The sequence below is a fragment of the Mustelus asterias genome, unplaced genomic scaffold (assembly GCF_964213995.1).
Source record: "Mustelus asterias unplaced genomic scaffold, sMusAst1.hap1.1 HAP1_SCAFFOLD_1357, whole genome shotgun sequence".
In the NCBI taxonomy this organism is placed as follows: domain Eukaryota; kingdom Metazoa; phylum Chordata; class Chondrichthyes; order Carcharhiniformes; family Triakidae; genus Mustelus; species Mustelus asterias.
The window spans coordinates 3650-27301 of record NW_027591302.1 but is presented as its reverse complement, the minus strand read 5'-3'; the positions used below and the strand labels follow the sequence as shown (position 1 = coordinate 27301).

General features: G+C 49.3%; 1 protein-coding gene across 1 annotated transcript in view; it reads right to left on the bottom strand.

Annotated features, from left to right (window-relative positions):
* The window catches only part of LOC144488180 (complement component C6-like), a 59826-nt gene extending 37633 nt beyond the window's left edge, over positions 1-22193 (bottom strand). Inside the window, exons 1-4 of the mRNA XM_078206205.1 lie at positions 21957-22193; positions 18867-18989; positions 17220-17383; positions 15120-15345 (exon numbers count right to left, since the gene is read on the bottom strand). Of these exons, the coding sequence (XP_078062331.1) occupies positions 15120-15345; positions 17220-17383; positions 18867-18989; positions 21957-22146 (703 nt within the window). The 5' untranslated portion in view covers positions 22147-22193. The remainder of the gene's footprint in view (positions 1-15119; positions 15346-17219; positions 17384-18866; positions 18990-21956) is intronic.
* Positions 22194-23652: the final 1459 nt, after the last annotated feature.

Below are 23652 nucleotides of genomic sequence, written 5' to 3'. Positions count from 1 at the left end.
TTGCCGTACTTTTCTTACAAGCCCCCAGTATTTCCTCATTTATACTGTGCCCCACTGTGGAATTACTGTTTGGGGAACTTCTATTACCCCCTCCAGGGAATTCTTTCCCTTGCTATTTCTTATTTCTATCCAGACTGACTCTACGGGGGGCGATTCTCCCAAAAACATTCTAAGTGTTGAATTTGTGTAGAAACTGGAGTAAATCCCGCTGGTTCTTTTCAGCGAGAGTTTTGAAATGAATCTCCTACAGTCTGTGCACTGCAGACTGCACTAGTGGAAATCACGCTGAAAATCGGAGTGCGGGGCCTATTCCCCGGAGAGGCCGGCAGCGTAGCACTGAGTGCACCACTGCGCATGCGCTAATCTGTCAGCGCCAAGATCAGCACATATGCAGTAACCCCGCACTGCCGGCCTCTCGATCGCTGGCCAGCCATGGGACACCGTGTTGCTGCCCTTCTGACCCCTCCAGCCTTGATGTCTTCCCCCCCCCCCCCGTACTCCCAATCTCCTCAACATCCCCCAGCCCCTGGGAGCACCGACCCCTCCCCCCCCCCACCTGAATGGCCAGCCCCAATCTTCCCCTCCCCTCCCTCTGCTACTGAACCTGAATGCAGAGTGGCAACGGGACACCACCCCCCCCACCCCCACCAATCTCCCCCCAAAAGACCCGCCCCCAATATGTCCCACGCCTCTGATCCCACTCGCTTGGCACTGTCCGATGCCTGGTGGGCAGTGCAAAGGTGCCCTTTGGGCATCGCCAGTTTGCCCTTTAGATTACTTAAGGAAGTGGCCCTGGAAATAGTAGATCCATTGGTGGTTATTTTCCAAAATTCTTTGGACTCTGGAATAGTTCCTACAGATTGGAGGGTAGCTAATGTAAGCCCGCTATTGAAAAAAGGAGGTAGAGAGAAAACAGGGAACTATAGAGCAGTGAGTCTAACGTCGGTACTGGGGAAGTTGCTGGAGTCTATTATCAAGGATTTCATAACTCGGCATTTGGAAGGCAGTGCTATAATCAGGTAAAGTCAGCATTGATTTACAAAAGGGAAAGCATGTTTGACGAATCTATTGGAATTTTTTGAGGATGTAACCAGTAGAGTTGACCGAGGAGACTCAGTGGATGTGGTTTATTTAGATTTTCAGAAGGCTTTCGACAAGGTCTCACAAAACAGACTACTGTGTAAAGTTAAAGCACATGGGATTGCAGGTAATGTCTTGAGATGGATAGAAAGCTGGTTAGCAGATAGGAAGCAAAGTGTTGGCATAAATGGGTCTTTTTTTGATTGGCAGGCAGTGACTAGTGGGTTTCCGCAGGGATCTGTGACAGGATCCCAACTCTTCACATTGTATATAAATGATTTGGAAGAGGGAACTGAATGTATTATCTCCCGATTTGTAGATGATACAAAGTTGGGTGGGAGGGTGAGCTGTGAGGAGGATGCAGAGATGCTTCAGTGTGATTTGGACAGGCTGAGTGTGTGGGTATCTGCATGGCAGATGCAGTATAATGTGGATAAATGTGAGGTTATCCACTTTGGTAGCAATAATAGGAAGACAGATTATTACTGGAATGGGTGTAAATTGAGAGGTGGATACTCAGCGAGACCTTGGTGTCCTCGTGCAGCAGTCACTGAAAGTAAGCGCGCAGGTACAGCAGGCAGTAAAGAAGGCAAATGGTATGTTGGCCTTCATAGCGAGAGGATTTGAGTATCGGGATAGGGATGTTTTACTGCAATTGTAAAGGGTGTTGGTGAGGCCACACCTGGAGTATTGTGTGCAGTTTTGTTGCCCTTACCTGAGGAAGGATGTCCTTGCTATAGAGGGAGTACAGTGAAGGTTTACCAGGCTGATTCCTGGGATGGCAGGTCTGTCATATGAGGAGAGATTAAATCGGTTAGGATTATATTCACTGGAGTTTAGAAGAGTGAGAGGGGATCTCATAGAAACTTATAAAATTCGAACAGGGTTAGACAGGGTAGATTCAGAAAGAATGTTCCCAATGATGGGGGAGTCCAGAACTAGGGGTCATAGTTTGAGGATAAAGCGTAAACCTTTTAGAACTGAGGTGAGGAGAAATGTCTTCACCCACAGGGTGGTGAATGTGTGGAATTCACTCCCACAGAATGTAGCTGAGGCCAAAACATCTGATTTCAAGAAGAAATTAGATTTCGCTCTTGGGGCAAAAGGGATCGAGGGATGGGGGGGAAGGGGGAAATCAGGATATTGAATTTGATGATCAGCCATGATCATAATGAATGGTGGAGCAGGCTCGAAGGGCCGAATGGCCTCCCCCTGCTGCCAGTTTCTCTGTTTCTATGTGCAAGGGAGCCAGGCTGGCAATGCCCAGGGGACACCCCCCTTACCCCTGACCTCTTGGTGGGCCTCCTTGGCCCCCCCCCCCCCTTCAGTCCAGTGGGGTCGGACTGGGGAGTTGTTGTAAACCCCGCTGGAATGAAGCATTCCTGGTGGGGGGAAGAGGCCAGAAGGCCCGCAGACCTCAGTCCTGGGCCCACTAATGACATTCGAATGAAAATTTTAATATTTAAATCAGCTCCACGCTAATCTCCGGCGCGATGACTGCGGAAAGCTTGGAGTCGGAGACGCGCCGTGGCCATGGCGCTCAGTGGGACGCCCACTAAACGGCCTGATGTTTCCGGGACTGCTGTCAACGGAACAGCTCCTTCCTTCTCCAATACTGGTGCCAATGTCCCATGAATTCGAACCAATTTCTCCAACACTGACCTTTGACCCATGCATGCATTTACCTCTTTTATCTTATTGACCTTGTGCCAATTAGCTAATGGCTCAGGTACTCATCCAGATCTTATTACCTTTTTGGTTCTGCTTTTTAATTTAGCCCCTAGCTGCTCATATTCCCTCAGTAGAACCTCCATCCTTGATCTATCTATATCATTGGTACCTACATGGACCACGACAACTGGATCTTTCCCCCTCCCAGGTGAAATATCCCGAACCCTGGCACAAGGTAACTAACATAGCCTGTCTCTGACAACTGGCTGAATTTGTGCTAGTTAACCCAAGGGGTGTGACTGTCTCCTGAAATACGGGGTCCAGATAGTTCTCCCCGTCCCCGATGTGTCGCAGTGTATGGAGCTCAGACTCCAGCTCATCAACTCTGAGCCAGAGTTCCTCAAGCAACCAACACAGACCTGTTCACTGGGAACCGCAATGGACTCCACCAGCTCCCACATCATGCGGGTACAACACACTGCCTGGCCCTGCATCTCATATTATTTAATTAGTTGTTAATTTTTACCTGGTGATATTTTCACCTTGGATAACATGCTCTGTGGTGTACTTCCCGTTTGCAGCAGAACTAATCGAATGGGTTGCTGCCTTTGGTAAATTATTGACCTGTTCCCTCAACTCCTCACCATTTTATTTCTCTGCAAGGCAAACACACGTACGTTGCAGAGGAACGTATCTGGGAGCTTTCTCACTCAACCCTTCCTTTCTGAACCTTTTTAGAAAGATTATCAAAAACACCCTTGGAACCTTTCTCTCCAGAGTTCTTTCAATCAAACTCTCCTATCTGTTGTTTCCCAGCGTCTGGCACTGTGGCTCCCGGCCTCGCTGAATAACAACGTCACACATTTAACATCAGACTGTTGCTCTGTGATAAAGCTCGTGATGGAGCTCCTGGGCGACGCAGTCCAGCTTCACGGTATCTCTGCCCCTTTCCCTGACAGCGTTCTCTCCCTGCCCGTCTCTGCACAGTTTGTTCTTGAACCTGTGCGGCTCCTATCAACTTGTTCCCGTGCAGGACATCTTATTTTAGGGGTTTGACCGACTTGTGCGGCTGAGACTAAACACTGCTCACCATCACGGCTTCAACCACCATCTTTCTTGACTGTAGCCTGCCTGAGTGGCCTCAACTATACTAGCCCACATGCCTCCTTTTTAAAAAATTTTGATCTGATTTGATGTATTATTGTCACATGTATTAACATACAGTGAAAAGTATTGTTTCCTGCGCGCTATACAGACAAAACATACATTCCTTCATAGAGAAGGAAAGGAGAGAGTGCAGAATGTAGTGTTACAGTCATAGCTAGGGTGTAGAGAAAGATCAACTTAATGCAAGGTAAGTCCATTCAAAAGTCTGACAGCAGCAGCGAAGAAGCTGTTCTTGAGTCGGTTGGTCCTCAAATCGACAGGGCAGTGTGTCAGGTCTACCTGTGCGGTCTTACCACTGCGAGCCCGCCAGTGTTGCTTGTCCTCCTACCCTGGCTCCTCCTGTCCCGAGTTCTCCTTTCCAGATCCTACTGAGACACGATCAGATCCCCCCTGGGCAGGCCTGCTGCACTCTCAGTGGGCGGTAAATCAAATACACTCACCCCTTTTGCAGGGCCGGTCCAACTCCGTCTCCTGCCACCTGGGCCAATCGTTGTGGTGGAATTCCACGAGTGAAACGCTGGAGACTCGGGTACAGGTTTCAATCGAGTTATTCTTCCAACATGCCAGGAAGGCACTGCACCAGAGGGAGCGTGGAAGCAGCACTCGGCCAGCTCCCACACCCTCACTATACTTACACTGTTTAAGTCACACACACAGCACGTTGCTCCAGTTCCAAACCTGTTTGCATGTAGGGTTTACATGAAGCAGATGTCTCTGTTCTAGGTGGGGGATTCATTCAGCCAGCATTTCCCCTTATCTCTTGGGGGCTTTTTTTAAATTCAAAGTTTAAAGATTATTTATTCATCACAAGCATTAACACCGCAATGAAGTTACTGTGAAAATCCCCTGGCTACCACACTCCGGCGCCTGTTTGAGTCAACGCACCCTCACCAGCACGTCTTTCAGAATGTGGGAGGAAACCGGAGCACCCGGAAGAAACCCACGCAGACACGGGGAGAACGTGCAAACTCCACACAGACAGTGACCCAAGCCAGGAATTGAACCCTGGTGCTGTGAGGCAGCAGTGCTAACCACTGTGCCTCCGTGCCACCCCATTCATTCATGGGATATGGGCGTTGCTGGCTGGCCAGCATTTATTGCCCATCCCTAGTTGCCCTTGAGAAGGGCAATCTAACCTCGAACCCTGGGGGCAGCATGATGGCACAGTGGTTAGCACTGCTGCCTCACAGCGCCAGGGACCCTGGTTCCATTCCTGGCTTGGGTCACTGTCTGTGTGGAGTTTTCACGTTCTCCCCGTGTCTGCGTGGGTTTCCTCCGGGTGCTCCGGTTTCCTCCCACAGTCTGAAAGACGTGCTGGTTAGGGTGCATTGGCCGTGCTAAATTCTCCCTCAGTGTACCTGAACAGGCACCGGAGTGTGGCAACTAGGGGATTTTCACAGTAACTTCATTGCAGTGTTAATGTAAGCCTACTTGTGACTAATAAATAACTTTTACTTTTACTTTACTTTAATCTCTCTCATATTTGTCCTACTGTTCTGATCTATTCTAACTCAATGCTGACCTCACACTGAGCAAGGCTCTGGGGGAAAACAAGCTTTGTTTAGACAACTCATCCTATTGACATGGGCCCCGGAGATGTACAAGGTTCAATTCATGTATAACTTACTGCCCACAATTATGTTTAGTTTACTTTAGTTTCTGGGAATGTTTGTCACAACCCTTTCCAATACATATGTTAGTTATAGTCCCTTGAATATATTATATAATTTTAAATCCCACTGACAGGGATATAACAAAGGTTCACTCGACTGATTCCTGGGATGAGGGGGTTGTCCTATGATGAGAGGCTGACTAAATTGGGTTTGTATTCTCTGCAGTTTAGAAGGGTAGCAAGAATAATCCAGGTAATTACAGGCCGGTGAGCCTTACATCAGTGGTAGGGAAATTATTGGAGAGGATTCTTCGAAACAGGATTTACTCCCACTTGGAAATAAGTGGACGTATTAGTGAGAGGCAACATAGTTTTGTGAAGGGGAGGTCGTGAGAACTTGATCAAGTTTTTCGAGGAAGTGATGAAGATGATTGATGAGGGTAGGGCAGTGGATGTTGTCTACATGGACTTCAGTAAGGCCTTTGACAAGGTCCCTGATGGCAGACTGGCGCAGAAGGTGAAGTCACATGGGATCAGAGGTGAGCTGGCAAGGTCGATACAGAACTGGCTCGGTCAAAGAAGACAGAGGGTAGCAGTGGAAGGGTGCGTTTCTGAATGGAGGGCTGTGACAAGTGGTGTTCCTCAGGGATCAGTGCTGGGACCCTCGCTGTTTGTAATGTATATAAATGATTTGGAGGAAAATGTAACTGGATTGATTAATAAGTTTGCGGACGACACAAAGGTTGGTGGACTTGCGGATAGCGATGAGGACCATCAGAGGATACAGCAGGATATAGATCAGTTGGAGACTTGGGCAGAGAGATGGCAGATGGAGTTTAATCCGGACAAAGTTTTTTGAGAAAGTGACCAAGGAGGTGGATGGGGGCAAGGCAGTGGACGTGGTATATATGGATTTTAGTAAGGCGTTTGATAAGGTTCACCATGGTAGGCTTCTGCAGAAAATGCAGATGTATGGGATTGGGGGTGATCTAGGAAATTGGATCAGGAATTGGCTAGCGGATAGGAAACAGAGGGTGGTGGTTGATAGTAAATATTCATCATGGAGTGCGGTTACAAGTGGTGTACCTCAGGGATCTGTTTTGGGGCCACTGCTGTTTGTAATATTTATTAATGATCTGGATGAGGGTATAGTTGGGTGGATTAGCAAATTTGCTGATGACACCAAAGTCGGTGGTGTGGTAGACAGTGAGGAAGAGTGTCGTAGTTTGCAGGAAGACTTAGACAGGTTGCAAAGTTGGGCCGAGAGGTGGCGGATGGAGTTTAATGCGGAGAAGTGTGAGGTAATTCACTTTGGTAGGAATAACAGATGTGTTGAGTATAGGGCTAACGGGAGGACTTTGAATAGTGTGGAGGAGCAGAGGGATCTAGGTGTATGTGTGCATAGATCCCTGAAAGTTGGGAATCAAGTAGATAAGGTTGTTAAGAAGGCATATGGTGTCTTGGCGTTTATTGGTAGGGGGATTGAATTTAGGAGTCGTAGCGTTATGTTGCAACTGTACACAACTCTGGTGCGGCCGCACTTGGAGTACTGTGTGCAGTTCTGGTCCCCACATTACAGGAAGGATGTGGAGGCTTTGGAGAGGGTGCAGAGGAGGTTTACCAGGATGTTGCCTGGTATGGAGGGGAGATCCTATGAGGAGAGGCTGAGGGATTTGGGATTGTTTTCGCTGGAAAGGCGGCGGCTAAGAGGGGATCTTATTGAAACATATAAGATGATTAGAGGTTTAGATAGGGTGGATAGTGATAGCCTTTTTCCTCTGATGGAGAAATCCAGCACGAGGGGGCATGGCTTTAAATTGAGGGGGGGTAGTTATAGAACCGATGTCAGGGGTAGGTTCTTTACCCAGAGGGTGGTGAGGGATTGGAATGCCCTGCCAGCATCAGTAGTAAATGCGCCTAGTTTGGGGGCGTTTAAGAGATCCGTAGATAGGTTCATGGACGAAAAGAAATTGGTTTAGGTTGGAGGGTCACAGTTTTTTTTTTTAACTGGTCGGTGCAACATCGTGGGCCGAAGGGCCTGTTCTGCGCTGTAATGTTCTATGTTCTATGTTCTAAATGTGAGATAATGCATTTTGGAAGGTCTAATACAGATAGGAAATATACAGTAAACGGCAGAACCCTTAAGAGAATTGATAGGCAAAGGGATCTGGGTGTACAGGTACACAGGTCACTGAAAGTGGCAATGCAGGTGGAGAAGGTAGTCAAGAAGGCATACGGCATGCTTGCCTTCATTGGCTGGGGCATTGAGTTTAAAAATTGGCAAGCCATGTTGCAGCTTTATAGAACCTTAGCTAGGCCGCACTTGGAATATCGTGTTCAATTCTGGTCGCCACACTACCAGAAGGATATGGAGGCTTTGGAGAGGTACAGAAAAGATTTACTAGGATGTTGCCTGGCACGGAGGGCATTAGCTATGAGGAGAGGTTGGAGAAACGGAGGTTGAGGGGTGACCTGATAGAAGTCTACAAGATTATGAGATGCATGGATAGAGTGGATAGTCAGAAGTTTTATCTCAGGATGGAAGAGTCAATTATTAGGGGGCATAGGTTTAAGGTGCATGGGGCAAGGTTTAAAGGAGATGTACGAGGCAGATTTTTTACACAGAGAGTGGTGGGTGCCTGGAACTCATTGCAGGGGGAAGTAGTGGAAGCGGATACGGTAGTGACTTTTAAGGGGCGTCTTGACAAGTACGTCTCAGGAGACAGAGGGTAGTGGTCGAAGGGTCTTTTTCCGGCTGGAGGTCTGTGACCAGTGGTGTTCCGCAGGGCTCTGTACTGGGACTTCTGCTATTTGTGATATATATAAATGATTTGGAAGAAGGTGTAACTGGTGTAATCAGCAAGCTTGCGGATGACACGAAGATGGCTGGACTTGCGGATAGCGAAGAGCATTGTCGGGCAATACAGCAGGATATAGATAGGCTGGAAAATTGGGCGGAGAGGTGGCAGATGGAGTTTAATCCGGATAAATGCGAAGTGATGCATTTTGGAAGAAATAATGCAGGGAGGAGTTATACAATAAATGGCAGAGTCATCAGGAGTATAGAAACACAGAGGGACCTAGGTGTGCAAGTCCACAAATCCTTGAAGGTGGCAACACAGGTGGAGAAGGTGGTGAAGAAGGCATATGGTATGCTTGCCTTTATAGGACAGGGTATAGAGTATAAAAGCTGGAGTCTGATGATGCAGCTGTATAGAACGCTGGTTAGGCCACATTTGGAGTACTGCGCCCAGTTCTGGTCGCCGCACTACCAGAAGGACGTGGAGGCGTTAGAGAGAGTGCAGAGAAGGTTTACCAGGATGTTGCCTGGTATGGAGGGTCTTAGCTATGAGGAGAGATTGGGTAAACTGGGGTTGTTCTCCCTGGAAAGACGGAGAATGAGGGGAGATCTAATAGAGGTGTACAAGATTATGAAGGGGATAGATAGGGTGAACGGTGGGAAGCTTTTTCCCAGATCAGAAGTGGCGTTCACAAGGGGTCACGGGCTCAAGGTGAGAGGGGCGAAGTATAACTCAGATATTAGAGGGATGTTTTTTACACAGAGGGTGGTGGGGGCCTGGAATGCGCTGCCAAGTAGGGTGGTGGAGGCAGGCACGCTGACATCGTTTAAGACTTACCTGGATAGTCACATGAGCAGCCTGGGAATGGAGGGATACAAACGATTGGTCGAGTTGGACCAAGGAGCGGCACAGGCTTGGAGGGCCGAAGGGCCTGTTTCCTGTGCTGTACTGTTCTTTGTTCTTTGTACATGAATAGGATGGGAATAGAGGGATATGGTCCCCGGAAGGGTAGGGGGTTTTAGTTAAGTCGGGCAGCATGGTCGGTGCAGGCTTGGAGGGCCGAAGGGCCTGTTCCTGTGCTGTAATTTTCTTTGTTCTTAGAGTTGTGACCTCAATGAAACCTATCAGGTTCTGAAGGGGTTTGACAGGGTGGACACTGAGAGGTTGTTCCCACTGGTCGGGGAATCTAAGACACGGGGCACAGTCTCAGGATAAGGGGCCGATTATTTCTGACTGAGATGAGGAGACATTTCTTCACTCAGAGGGTTGTGAATCTTTGGGGAGTTTCTGCGGCAGAAGTTGCTCAGTGATTGAATAAATTCAAGTTTGGGATGGATAGATGTTTGGGTTCTGGGAGACTTCAGGATAATGTGGGAAGGGGAGGTAGTTCAGCCATGATGGTTTTGGATGGCGGGACTGCAGGCTCATTGAGGGGCCGAATGGCCTCCTTCTGCTCCTATTTCTCATGTTTATGCAGTTAAACAGAGTCAAAGGCACCACCCTGTATCCAGGAGGCTCACAATGGTGGCTGAACTTTCACCATAAATGTGAGGAACTTTCTCTATCCTGAAACTGTCCGTGTTGCTCTGGTAACCAATGGGTAGGAACGTATTAATACAGCATTAGATATTCAGCTGGGTATTTAGAATCACAGATTCATACAGTGCAGAAGAGGCCCTTCGACCCATCGAGTCTGCACCGACACATTAGGAACACCTGAACTCCCACCCAATCCCATCTGCCAGCATTTCGCCCAAAGTCCAGAATGTTATGATGTGCCAAGTGCTCATCCAGATACTTTTTAAAGAATGTGAGACATCCCGCCTCCACCACCCTCCCAGGCAGCGCATTCCAGACCCTCACCACCCTCTGGGTAAAATGATTTTCCTCACATCCCCCTTAAACCCTCCTGTCCCTCACCTTGAACCTATGTCCCCTCATGACTGACCCTTCAACTCAGGGGAACAGCTGCTCCTTACCCAACCATGCCCCTCATAATCTTGAACACCTCAATCAGGTCGCCCCTCAGTCTTCTCTGCTCCAGGGAAAACAACCCAAGCCTATCCAACCTCTCTTCATAACTGAAATGTTCCATCCCAGGCAGCATCCTGGTGAATCTCCTCTGCACCCCCTCCAGTGCAATCACATCCTTCCTATAATGTGGCGACCAGAACTGCACACAGTGCTCCAGCTGTGGCCTCACCAAAGTTCTCTACAGCTCCAACATGACCTCTCTGCTTTTGTAATCTATACCCCGATTGATAAAGGCGAGTGTGCCATATGCCTTTTTTACCACCCTATTAACCTGCCTTTCCACCTTCAGAGATCTATTGACAAACACGCCAAGGTCCCTTTGTTCCACAGAACTTCCTAGTGTCCTACCGTTCATTGAATACTTCCTTGTCAAATTACTCCTTCCAAAATTACTCCTTCTTTCAGGGCAGGTGTGACCTGTACACAAAAATGGGTGGCACTTGAATCCCAGAGGGACCAATATCCTGGTGGGAAGGTTGGCTAAGGCTACTGGGGAGAGTTTAAACTAGATAGGTTGGGGGGAGGGGATCGAGATGAGGTGACTGGGAGCGAAGAAGTTAGCTCGCAAACAGAGAAGGGTTATAGACAGTGCAAGAGGGAGGATGGACGGGGGAGAGAGAAGGGGAGAGCTCAGACCAAAGGATTGAGATGTGTTTACTTCAATGCCAGGAGTATAGTGAATAAAGGGGATGATCTCAGAGCGTGGATCAATGCCTGGAAGTGCGATGTGGTGGCCATTACGGAGACTTGGATGTCTCAGGGACAGGACTGGATACTCCAGGTGCCGGGATTCAGATGTTTCAGGAATGACAGGGAGGGAGGCAAGAGAGGGGGTGGAGTGGCACTGCTGATCAGGGATAGTGTCACAGCTGTAGAGAAGGTGTATGCTGTGGAGGGATTGTCTACAGAGTCTCTGGGTGGAAGTTCGGAGTGGGAAGGGGCCGGTCACTTTGCTGGGAGTTTTCTATAAGCCGCCGAATAGTAACAGGGAGGTCGAAGAGCAGATAGAGAAACAGCTCCTGGAGAATTGCAATAATAGCAGAGTTGTTGTGATGGGAGACTTTAATTTCCCAAACATAGATTGGAATATCCCGAGGGTAAGGGGATTGGATGGGGAGGAGTTCGTTAGGTGTGTTCAGGAGGGTTTCCTGACACAGCATGTGGACAAGCCTACAAGAGGAGAGGCTGTACTTGACTTGATACTGACCAATGAACCTGGACAGGTGTCAGATCTCTCAGTGGGAGAGCATCTTGGGGATAGCGATCATAACTCTATCTCCTTTATGCTTGCATTGGAAAAAGAGAGGATCAGGCAAGCTAGGAAAGCATTTATATGGAGTAAGGGGAAATATGAAGACATAAGGCAGCTAATTAGAGGAGTGAATTGGAAGGAGGTATTCTCGGGGAAATGTACTGAAGAGAGGTGGCAGTTTTTCAAGGAATATCTGTCTAGAGTTCTACAGGACAATGTTCTGAGCAGACAGGGAGGAGTTGGTAGGTTAAAGGAACCGTGGTGCACGAAAGCTGTGCGGGACCTAGTTGAGAAGAAAAGGAAAGTGTACAAAAGGTTCAGAGAGCTTGGCGAAGATAGGGATCAAAATGAGTATACGGCTTGTAGGAAGGGACTAAAGAAGGAAATTAGGAGAGCCAGAAGGGGTCACGAGAAGGCCTTGGCAGGTAGGATTAAGGAAAACCCTAAGGCGTTCTATAAATATGTGAAGAGTAAAAGGATGAGAGGTGAAGGAATAGGGCCTATAAAAGGTGAAGGCGGGAAAATCTGTACGGAACCAGTAGAAATGGCAGAGGTGCTTAATGAGTATTTTGCCTCGGTTTTCACAGAGGAGAAGGACATGGGTGGATGTACGGCGGGCTTGCGGTGGACTGAAAAGATTGAGTATGTGGACTTTAACAAAGAGGTTGTGCTGGAATCTTTGAATGGCATCAAGATAGATAAGTCGCCGGGTCCGGATGGGATGTACCCCAGGTTACTGTGGGAGGCGAGGGAAGAGATTGCAGAGCCTCTGGCGATGATCTTTGCGTCGTCGATGGAGACGGGAGAGGTGCCGGAGGATTGGAGGATTGCGGATGTGGTTCCCATTTTCAAGAAGGGGAATAGGGATAGCCCAGGAAATTACCGACCGGTGAGTCTAACTTCAGTGGTTGGTAAGCTGATGGAGAAGATCCTGAGGGGCAAGATTTATGAGCATTTAGAGAGGGTTAGTATGCTCAAGAATACTCAGCATGGTTTTGTCAAAGGCAGATTGTGCCTTACGAGCCTGGTGGAGTTCTTCGAAAATGTGACTGAACACATTGACGAAGGGAAAGCAGTAGATGTGGTTTATATGGATTTTAGCAAGGTGTTCGATAAGGTCCCCCATGCAAGGCTTCCAGAAAAAGTGAGAGGGCATCGGATCCAAGGTGCTGCTGCCCTGTGGATCCAGAACTGGCTTGCCCAAAGGAAGAAGTTTAACAACACCAGGTTAAAGTCCAACAGGTTTATTTGGTAGCAAAAGTGTGGCTTTTGCTACCAAATAAACCTGTTGGACTTTAATCTGGTGTTGTTAAACTTCTTACTGTGTTTACCCCAATCCAACGCCGGCATCTCCACATCATGATTGCCCAAAGGAGGCAGAGGGTGTGTATAGATGGGTCTTTTTCTAATTGGAGGTCAGTCACCAGTGGTGTGCCCCAGGGATCTGTTCTGGGACCCTTGCTGTTTGTCATTTTCATAAATGACCTGGATAAGGAAGCGGAGGGATGGGTTGGTAAGTTTGCCGATGACACGAAGGTTGGTGGGGTTGTGGATAGTCTGGAGGGATGTCAGAAGTTACAGAGGGACATAGATAGGATGGAAGGCTGGGCGGAGAAGTGGCAGATGGACTTCAACCCAGATAAATGCGTAGTGGTCCATTTTGGCAGGTCAAATGGGATGAAGGAGTACAATATAAAGGGAAAGACTCTTAGCAGTGTAGAGGATCAGAAGGACCTTGGGGTCCGGGTTCATTGGACTCTAAAATCGGCTCCGCAGGTGGAGGAGGTGGTTAAGAAGGCGTATGGTGTGCTGGCCTTTATCAAGCGAGGGATTGAGTTTAGGAGTCCGGGGATAATGATGCAGCTATATAAGACCCTCGTCAGACCCCACTTGGAGTACTGTGCTCAGTTCTGGTCGCCTCATTACAGGAAGGATGTGGAAAAGATTGAAAGGGTGCAGAGGCGATTTACAAGGATGTTGCCTGGATTGAGTGGCATGCCTTATGAGGATAGGCTGAGGGAGCTCGGTCTTTTCTCCTTGGAGAGACGTAGGATGAGAGGAGACCTAATAGAGGTATATAAGATGTTGAGAGGCATAGATCGGGTGGACTCTCAGAGGCTTTTTCCCAGGGTGGAAATGGCTACTCCGAGAGGACACGGGTTTAAGGTGCTGGGGGGTAGGTACAGGGGAAATGTTAGGGGTAAGTTTTTCACACAGAGGGTGGTGGGCGAGTGGAATCGGCTGCCGTCAGTGGTGGTGGAGGCAAACTCAAGAGACTCCTGGATGAGTACATGGGACTTAATAGGATGGAGGGTTATAGGTAGGCCTAAAAGGTAGGGATATGTTCGGCACAACTTGTGGGGCCGAAGGGCCTGTTTTGTGCTGTAGTTTTTCTATGTTAAAGTGTATCACCTCACACTTTTCAGGGTTAAATTCCATCTGCCACTTATCTGCCCATTTGACCATTCCGTCTAAAGCTTCTTGTAACCCAAGACACTCTGGCTCACTGTTAACCACCTGTCCAATCTTTGTTTCATCCGCAAACTTACTGATCCTACACCTCATATAGTCATCTCTGTCCTTTATAAAAATGATGAATAATAAGGGGGCCAACACAGATCCCTATGCTATGCCACTAGACACTGGCTTCCAGGCACTAAAGCAGCCTTCTGTCATCACCCTCTGTCTCCTACAACTGAACCAATTTTGAATCCACTTTATCAAATTACCCTACATCCTATGTGAATTAACGTTCTTTACAAGTCTCCCATGTGGGACCTTGTCAAAGGCTTTGCTGAAATCCATATAAACTACATTGTCTGCACTACCCTCGGCTACACACCTGGTCACCTCCTCAAAAAATTCAATCAAATTTGTTGGGCATGACCTCCCTCTGACGAAGCCATGCTGACTATCCCTGATCAAGCTTTCCCGTTCCGAATGGAGATAGATGCTCTTCTTCAGAAATTTCTCCAATAGTTTCCCTATCACTGACGTGAGACTCTCTGGTGTGTCGTTCCCTGTTTTATCCCTATAACCCTTCTTAAATAGCGGAACCACATTAGCTGTTCTCTATTTGTCTGGTACCTCCCCCAAAAAACCACACAAAAGTGTGGCTTTTGCTACCAAATAAACCTGTTGGACTTTAACCTGGTGTTGTTAAACTTCTTACTGTGACCTCCCCCATGGCCAGAGAGGAATTGAAAATTTAGGTCAGAGCCCCTGCAATCTCCTCCTTTGCCTCCCACAGCAGCCTAAGGCACAATTCAGAGCCACCCACAGATTGTCCCCTTGGTCCCGAATGGGCCCCACTCTTTCCCTGGTTATCCTCTTCCCATTGGTATACTTGGAGAATATCTTAGGATTTTCCCTACTTTTACCAGCCGGAGTTTTCTCATATCCCCTCTTTGCTTTCCTAATTGCTTTAAGCTCCACCCTGTGCTTTCTCTACCTCACTACAGCCGCCACTGATTTGCTCCCCATGTATTAAAAAAAAACGTACTTGAATGGTAGCCTTGTACACGATGTTCACAGCTGTCCCCGTAGGTTCCCGCCTTGCAGACACACACACAGCTGTTTTCTACCATGACAGTTTTCGCATTATTTGGACATGGAGAACACCGGCATGGATCAAAGTTTTCCATGTACTCCATCATGGCCCGTTCCAGGTGGCGACGTTTGGTGACAGCGCACGGAATTCCTTTCACCAACCCCAGAATGGGCCGGAGCTGCAGAATCAAACCACTGAGATTAACTGAGAATAACCACACTGAGAGAGAGAGACTGAGAGAGAGAGACTGAGAGAGAGAGAGAGACTGAGAGAGAGAGACTGAGAGAGAGAGAGAGACTGAGAGAGACTGAGAGAGAGAGAGACTGAGAGAGAGAGACTGAGAGAGAGAGAGAGAGAGACTGAGAGAGAGACTGAGAGAGAGAGACTGAGAGAGAGACTGAGAGAGAGAGACTGAGAGAGAGAGACTGAGAGAGAGAGACTGAGAGAGAGAGAGAGAGAGACTGAGAGAGAGAGAGAGACAGAGAGAGAGAATGAGACAGAGAGAGACTGAGAGAGAGAGAGAGTGAGAGAGAAAAAGAGATAGAGACAGAGAGAGATAGAGACAGAGAGAGAGACTGAGAGAGAGAGAGAGAGAAACTGAGAGACAGATGGAGACTGAGAGAGAGAAAGCGATAGAGACTGAGAGAGAGAGAGAAACTGAGAGATAGATAGAGACTGAAAGAGAGAAAGAGATAGAGACTGAGAGAGAGAAAGAAACTGAGAGACAGATAGAGACTGAGAGAGAGAAAGAGATAGAGACCGAGAGAGAGAGAGAGACAGAGACTGAGAGAGACTGAGACTGAGAGTCAGAGATAGTGACAGAGAGAGTGAGAGAGACTGAGTCTGAGAGAGACTGAGAGAGTGAGAGAGACTGAAAGTGAGACTGAGAGAGACAGAGAGAGAGAGAGAGAGACTGAGAGAGTGACAGAGAGAGAGACTGAGAGAGAGAGACTGAGAGAGAGAGTGAGACTGAGAGAGAGGGACAGAGAGAGAGAGAGATTGAGAGAGTGAGAGCGGTAGAAACTGAGAGAGTGAGAGAGATAGAAACTGAGAGTGAGAGAGTTAGCGAGTAAGAGCGAGAATATTGAGTGTGACCAAATATCATACACTTGTCAATATTTTCCCAATATCACTGTGGAATACTGAGCAACAGGCTTGTATGTATGAATATGGGCACGAATAACTTAATTAAACTGAAGGCAGTAACTTGCAGAGTGTGGGACGTTGAGACCAGCACTGCTGGGGGCGGGGGAGACATCAGCCATGATCTGACTGAAAGGCAGAGAGGGCTCTAAGGGCTGAATTTGTCTATTTTTGCTCCAAGTTCCTGTGTTCCTATCAAAGGAGGTCTAGGTGTGAAGGTAAGTCGTTTGAAGTGGATAAGCAGAGCTGAGAAGGAATACCTGTGGGCAACATGAAGGGAAATTTACATGAGGAAGATAAGGGAAGTGACTTGAAATTAACAATTGTATTTTGAAAGCAACAAGTACAATTGACAGACTGTAAATGGGGGGAGAGGAGTGGTAAGTTTACCTGCACCTAAAAAGCAGTGGCCACAACCCAACCTGAAAGACCTGTAAACTCTGAGAAAGGGAATGGAGAACAAGATGAAAGAGTAATAAACACTTCTTTCTAATCGTGGGAGGAAACCAGAGCAAATCCCGTCTGCTGAAGTTTTCTTTTCATCTTGTGAATAAATCTTTTAATTTTAACTTCAAAGTCTCTGAAGTGTGACTGGACTTCCTGCTGCTGAGAGCAGTACATTTCCTCCTCATTTCCAGAATACAAAAAAAATGCTATGGCCTGTCAGACAGGTTTCCCTCTGGGGTTTGGTTTGATCAACAATCAACATCTGCCGTGGCCGTAACAATGTGCAAAGGATTGGGAATTATTATCAATAAAATCACAGTCCCCGCAAGAATGGGAGGGATCGGGAGGTCAAAGGTCACTGTCCCAGGTGGGCAGTGGGAGAGGTCAGGGTGTCAAAGGTGACAGGCCCAGGTGAATAATGAAGGAAGAGGGTGAGGAGGTCGAGGATGGGATTTTACTCACCTCAAAATCCACCACAGTGGGATTGTGTTGAACTGAGAGTTTCCAGTGCTGGTATTGCTCTGTGGGGAAGCTTTTACCTTTCTGCCAGGCGAGAGCCGCAGCAAACTCTGCCCGACCGCCTCGGACCATCGACACTGACTTCTCTGCAGCTTCCAGAATGGAACCTGAGCACAGCACAAACCGCACAGAGAGTCAGTAGCTGCAATACAGGGCAGGCTGCAGCTCAAACACTCCCCGCCCGCCCGCTTTCCCATACTGCAAAACACAGATGGTCTTCACACTGCGTTACCCCCCCCCACAAACCCTCCCCCTCCACCCCCCCACCCCCCCCACAAACCCTCCCCCTCCACCCCCCCACAAACCCTCCCCCTCCACCCCCCACCCCCCCACAAACCCTCCCCCTCCACCCCCCCACAAACCCTCCCCCTCCACCCCCCCACCCCCCCCACAAACCCTCCCCCTCCACCCCCCCACCCCCCCACCCCCCCACCCCCCCACAAACCCTCCACCCCCCACAAACCCTCCTGTTCACCCCCCCACCAACCCTCCCCCTCCACCCCCCCACCACCCGCCATAAACCCTCCCCCTCCACCCCCCCACAAACCCTCCCCCTCCACCCCCCCACCCCCCCACAAACCCTCCCCCTCCACCCCCCCACCTCCCCCACAAACCCTCCCCCTCCACCCCCCCACCACCCCCCCCACCAACCCTCCCCCTCCACCCCCCCCACCCCCCCAACAAACCCTCCCCCTCCACCCCCCCACCAACCCTCCCCCTCCACCCCCCCACCACCCCCCACAAACCCTCCCCCTCCACCCCCCCCACAAACCCTCCCCCTCCACCCCCCCACCCCCCCACAAACCCTCCCCCTCCACCCCCGCACCCCCCCCACAAACCCTCCCCCTCCATCCCCCCACAAACCCTCCCGTTCACCCCCCCACCAACCCTCCCCCTCCACCCCCCCACCACCCCCCATAAACCCTCCCCCTCCACCCCCCCATAAACCCTCCCCCTCCACCCCCCCACCCCCCCACAAACCCTCCCCCTCCACCCCCCCACCCCCCCCACAAACCCTCCCCCTCCACCCCCCCACCCCCCCCACAAACCCTCCCCCTCCACCCCCCCACAAACCCTCCACCTCCACCCCCCCACCCTCCCCAACCCCCCAGCCCCTCCACAAACCCTCCACCTCCACCACCACCCCCTCCACACCCCCCCCCCTCCCCCCCCACTTTGGAGTTGATGCTTTGTAGAATTCAGCAATTTTGGAATTGTTGCATTTTGGGAATAGCAAAAGCAATTTTGCACAACACGATCCCACAAAAACAATTTGCTGATGATTTGACAATCAGCATTAGATGTGGAGATGCCGGCGTTGGACTGGGGTAGGCACAGTAAGAAATCTCACAACGCCGGGTTAAATGTCCAACAGGCTTATTTGATATTACGAGCTTTCGGAGCGCTGCCCCTTCATCAGGTGAGTTGAGAGTTGGGTTCACAGAACGGCATATATAGACACAGTCTCAATTGCAAGATAATGGTTGGAATGCGACTTTTACATTTGGAGTTAAACTCTCAGAGTTGTCTTCAATCCAGGGCGCTCTGGGTCAGGAGAGAGTGCCATGTCTGGCATATGTTTCTCCTTACCTTTGGTCTGTTCAGTCATGTGGTTTTGTGTACACTTAGTCTTGGTTCTCCTGACCTTGATAAATAACACACGTGTGACCGTCTCCGTTTTCACACACTCCTTCATTTCTGCCTGTGTGAGTCCTGTGGAGAGATGGAGTCAACAGAAAGTTAGGCTGATTCTGAACAATGAGCCTCAGTCTGCTGCTTTCTAATACGCCCGTGCAGTCCTGGATGATGGTGGCAGAGCGAGGGGTGAGCGGTGGTGGGAGCGCGGGGGCTGATACGGGAAGAGCGAGGGGAGATTTGGATCGGATGGGGAGAAGCACAAAGGTGGGTGTGAGTTGCGGGGGAGGAGATTAGATGGGCAGAGGGGAGAAATGATGGAGGATGGAACCAGAGAGGTCCAGCACAGGGTGGAGAAGGTATGTGGAGAACAAGGGGAACAGGAGGAGTGTTGGACCGCACTCTCCAATCAGCCTGTTCCACCATTCGTTACGATCAGGGCTGATTCTGGGTTTCAACTCCATTTCCCGCCCACTCCCCAAATCCCTTTCTTCCGGAGAGACCAAAAACCAGTCTCTCCGGCCTTAAATATATTCAACAATGGAGCCCCCGCAATGCTCTGGGGGAGAGAGTTCTAAAGATTCACAGCCCTCTGAGTGAAGAAATGTCTCCTCATCTCAGTCTGAAATAATCGGCCCCTTATCCTGAGACTGTGCCCCGTGTTTTAGATTCCCCGACCAGTGGAAACAACCTCTCAGCGTCCACCCTGTCAAACCCCTTCAGAATCTCATTGAGATCACCTCTCATTCTTCTAAACTGCAGAGAATACAAACCCAATTTACTCGGCCTCTCATCATAGGACAGACCCCCTCATCCCAGGGCCCAATCCAGTGAACCTTCGCTGCACCGTCTCCAATACAAGTCTATCCTTTCTGAAATGTAGAGACCCAAACTGCACACAGTGTTCCAGATGTGGTCTCACCGGAACCCTGTACAACTGTAGCTCTTTATTCCTGGACTCCAATCCCCTTACAACTTGCCTTCCTAATTGCTTGCTGTGCCTGTATGTTAACTTTCTGCGTTCCTTGTACAATCACATCTAAGTCTCTTTGGATATCAACACTTACAAGTTTTGCACCTTTTAAAAAATATTATTACTATAAAAGTGAACAACAGGATTCAAATTGGGTTCAAATGTCTACATGGCTGCTGGCATAATTAAATTAGATTTATACATCTGGATGTATAAAGCTAGTCCCAGTAATGCTGACCATGAAATGATTGTTGTAAAAATCCATCTGGTTCACTAATGTTTTACTTTGATTTGATTTGATTTGATTTACTGTGACATGTATTGGGACACAGTGAAAAGTATTGTTTCTTGCGCGCTATACAGACAAAGCATAGCATTCGTAAAGAAGGAAAGGAGAGAGTGCAGAATGTAGTGTTACAGTCATAGCTAGGGTGTAGAGAAAGATCAATTTAATGCAAGGTAAGTCCATTCAGAAGTCTGACAGCAGCAGGGAAGAATCTGTTCTTGAGTCGGTTGGTACGTGACCTCAGACTTTTGTATCTTTTTCCCGACGGAAGAAAGTGGAAGAGAGAATGTCCGGGGTGGGTGGTGTCCTTAATTATGCTGGCTGCTTTGCCGAGGCAGCGGGAAGTGTAGACAGAGTCAATGGATGGGAGGCTGGTTTGCGTGATGGATTGGGCTACATTCACGACCTTTTGTAGTTCCTTGCGGTCTTGGGCAGAGCAGGAGCCCATACCAAGCTGTGATACAACCAGAAAGAATGCTTTCTATGGTGCATCTGTAAAAGTTGGTAAGACTCGTAGCTGACATGCCAAATTTCCTTAGTCTTCTGAGAAAGTAGAGGTGTTGGTGGGCTTTCTTAACTATAGCATCAGTGTGAAGGGTTAGGGTTAAGGAAGGAAATCTGCTGTCCTTACCTGGTCTGGCCACATGTGACTTCAGAGCCACACAATGTGGATGACTCTTAACTGCCCTCTGAGATGGCCTGAGTGAGACACTCAGTTTAAGGGCAACTAGGGATGGGCAGTAAATGCTGGCCCAGCCAGCGACACCCACATGCCTGAATGAATAAAGAAAGCGTTGTGCCTGTAACGAAGATAACACTCCCTCTCCCTGATTTTCAAAAGAATATTTCACGGAGAAGGTGGTGGTGAGCTGCCTCCTTGAGCCGCTGCAGTCCATGTGTTGTAGGTACACCCACTGTGCTGTTAGGGAAGGAGTTCTAGGATTTTGATCTAGTGACGGTGAAGGAACCCTGTCCACCATTTAGAAGTCAGGAGTGTGATGGAATACTCCCCACTTGCCTGGATGGGTGCAGCTCCAACAACACTCCAGAAGCTCGACACCATCCAGGACAAAGCAGCCCCGCTTGATTGGCACCCCTTCCACCATCAATATTCATTCGCTCCACCATCAATACACAGTGGCAGCCGTGTGCACTGTCTACAAGATGCACTGCAGCAACTCACCACTTAGGCAGCACCTTCCAAACCCATGACCGCTACCATCTGGATGGACAAGGGCAGCAGATACCTGGGAACACCCCCACCTGGAGGCTCCCCTCCAAATCACTCACCATCCTGACTTGGAAATATATCACCGTTCCTTCACTGTTGCTGCGTCAAAATCCTGGAATTCCCTCCCTAACAGCACTGTGGGTGTACCTACACCACAGGGACAGCAGCAGGTTCAAGAAGGCAGCTCACCACCACCTTCTCAAGGGGCAATTAGGGATGGGCAATAAATGCTGGCCTAGCCGGCGGCGCCCACCTCCCATGAAAGATTTTCCCTGTCTCCAATCCCACATCCCGGTATCCCAGCCAGGCCCTGTCACCAATCCCACCGAGACCCTGTCTCCACTCCACCTCCCCATATCCCACCTAGACACTGTCTCCAACCCCACCCAGACCCTGTCCCCAATCCCACCCAGAACCTGTCTCCACTCCCACCTCCCTGTATCCCACACAGACCTTGCCTCCACTCCCAGCCAGACGCTGTCTCCATTCCCCCCCCCAGACCCTGTCTCCACTCCCACCTTGTATTTCTCCCTGTTGATAGCTGAGGTTGTGTACCTGAACTGTTTATCTCCTCCCTGTCATACTGGTACAGGACATCATAAACACCGCCCGTCTTCCCAGCGGTAAAGTAATGTGTTCCGAAATCCTGGAATATCCGGCTGTACATGGCGTAATGATACTCCAATGGCAGATTGCTCAGAGCTTCCAGGAAGGTCTCCGAGGCGTGAAGCTTGTTTTCATTCATCCTGAACTCTGACACTGCAATTGTTTTGTGAACTCGGACAAATGCTGAATCCTGATTGGATCCAAGAAAGAAACATTAACCAAAAAACAGGCACCAGTATCCATCAGATCCCTCTACACTGTCCCCATCAAACACTCCCAGGACAGGTACAGCACGGGGTTAGATACAGAGTAAAGCTCCCTCTACACTGTCCCCCATCAAACACTCCCAGGACAGGTACAGCACGGGGTTAGATACAGAGTAAAGCTCCCTCTACACTGTCCCCCATCAAACACTCCCAGGACAGGTACAGCACGGGGTTAGATACAGAGTAAAGCTCCCTCTACACTGTCCCCATCAATCACTCCCAGGACAGGTACAGCACGGGGTTAGATACAGAGTAAAGCTCCCTCGACACTGTCCCCATCAATCACCCCCAGGACAGGTACAGCACGGGGTTAGATAGAGAGTAAAGCTCCCTCTACACTGTCCCCATCAAACACTCCCAGGACAGGGACAGCACGGGGTTAGATACAGAGGAAAACTCCCTCTGCCTTGTCCCATCAAACACTCCCAGGACAGGTACAGCACGGGGTTAGATACAGAGTAAAGCTCTCTCTACACTGTCCCCCATCAAACACTCCCAGGACAGGTACAGCACGGGGTTAGATACAGAGTAAAGCTCCCTCTCCACTGTCCCCCATCAAACACTCCCAGGACAGGTACAGCACGGGGTTAGATACAGAGTAAAGCTCCCTCTCCACTGTCCCCCATCAAACACTCCCAGGACAGGTACAGCACGGGGTTAGATACAGAGTAAAGCTCCCTCTACACTGTCCCCATCAAACACTCCCAGGACAGGTACAACACGGGGTTAGATACAGAGTAAAGCTCCCTCTACACTGTCCCCATCAAACACTCCCAGGACAGGTACAGCACGGGGTTAGATACAGAGTAAAGCTCCCTCTACACTGTCCCCATCAAACACTCCCAGGACAGGTACAGCACGGGGTTAGATACAGAGTAAAGCTCCCTCTACACTGTCCCCATAAAACACTCCCAGGACAGGTACAGCACGGGGTTAGATACAGAGTAAAGCTCCCTCTACACTGTCCCCATCAAACACTCCCAGGACAGGTACAGCACGGGGTTAGATACAGAGTAAAGCTCCCTCTACACTGTCCCCATCAAACACTCCCAGGACAGGTACAGCACGGGGTTAGATACAGAGTAAAGCTCCCTCTACACTGTCCCCATAAAACACTCCCAGGACAGGTACAGCACGGGGTTAGATACAGAGTAAAGCTCCCTCTACACGGTCCCCATCAAACACTCCCAGGACAGGTACAGCACGGGGTTAGATACAGAGTAAAGCTCCCTCTACACTGTCCCCATAAAACACTCCCAGAACAGGTACAGCTCGGGGTTAGATACAGAGTAAAGCTCCCTCTACACTGTCCCCATCAAACACTTCCAGGACAGGTACAGCACGGGGTTAGATACAGAGTAAAGCTCCCTCTACACTGT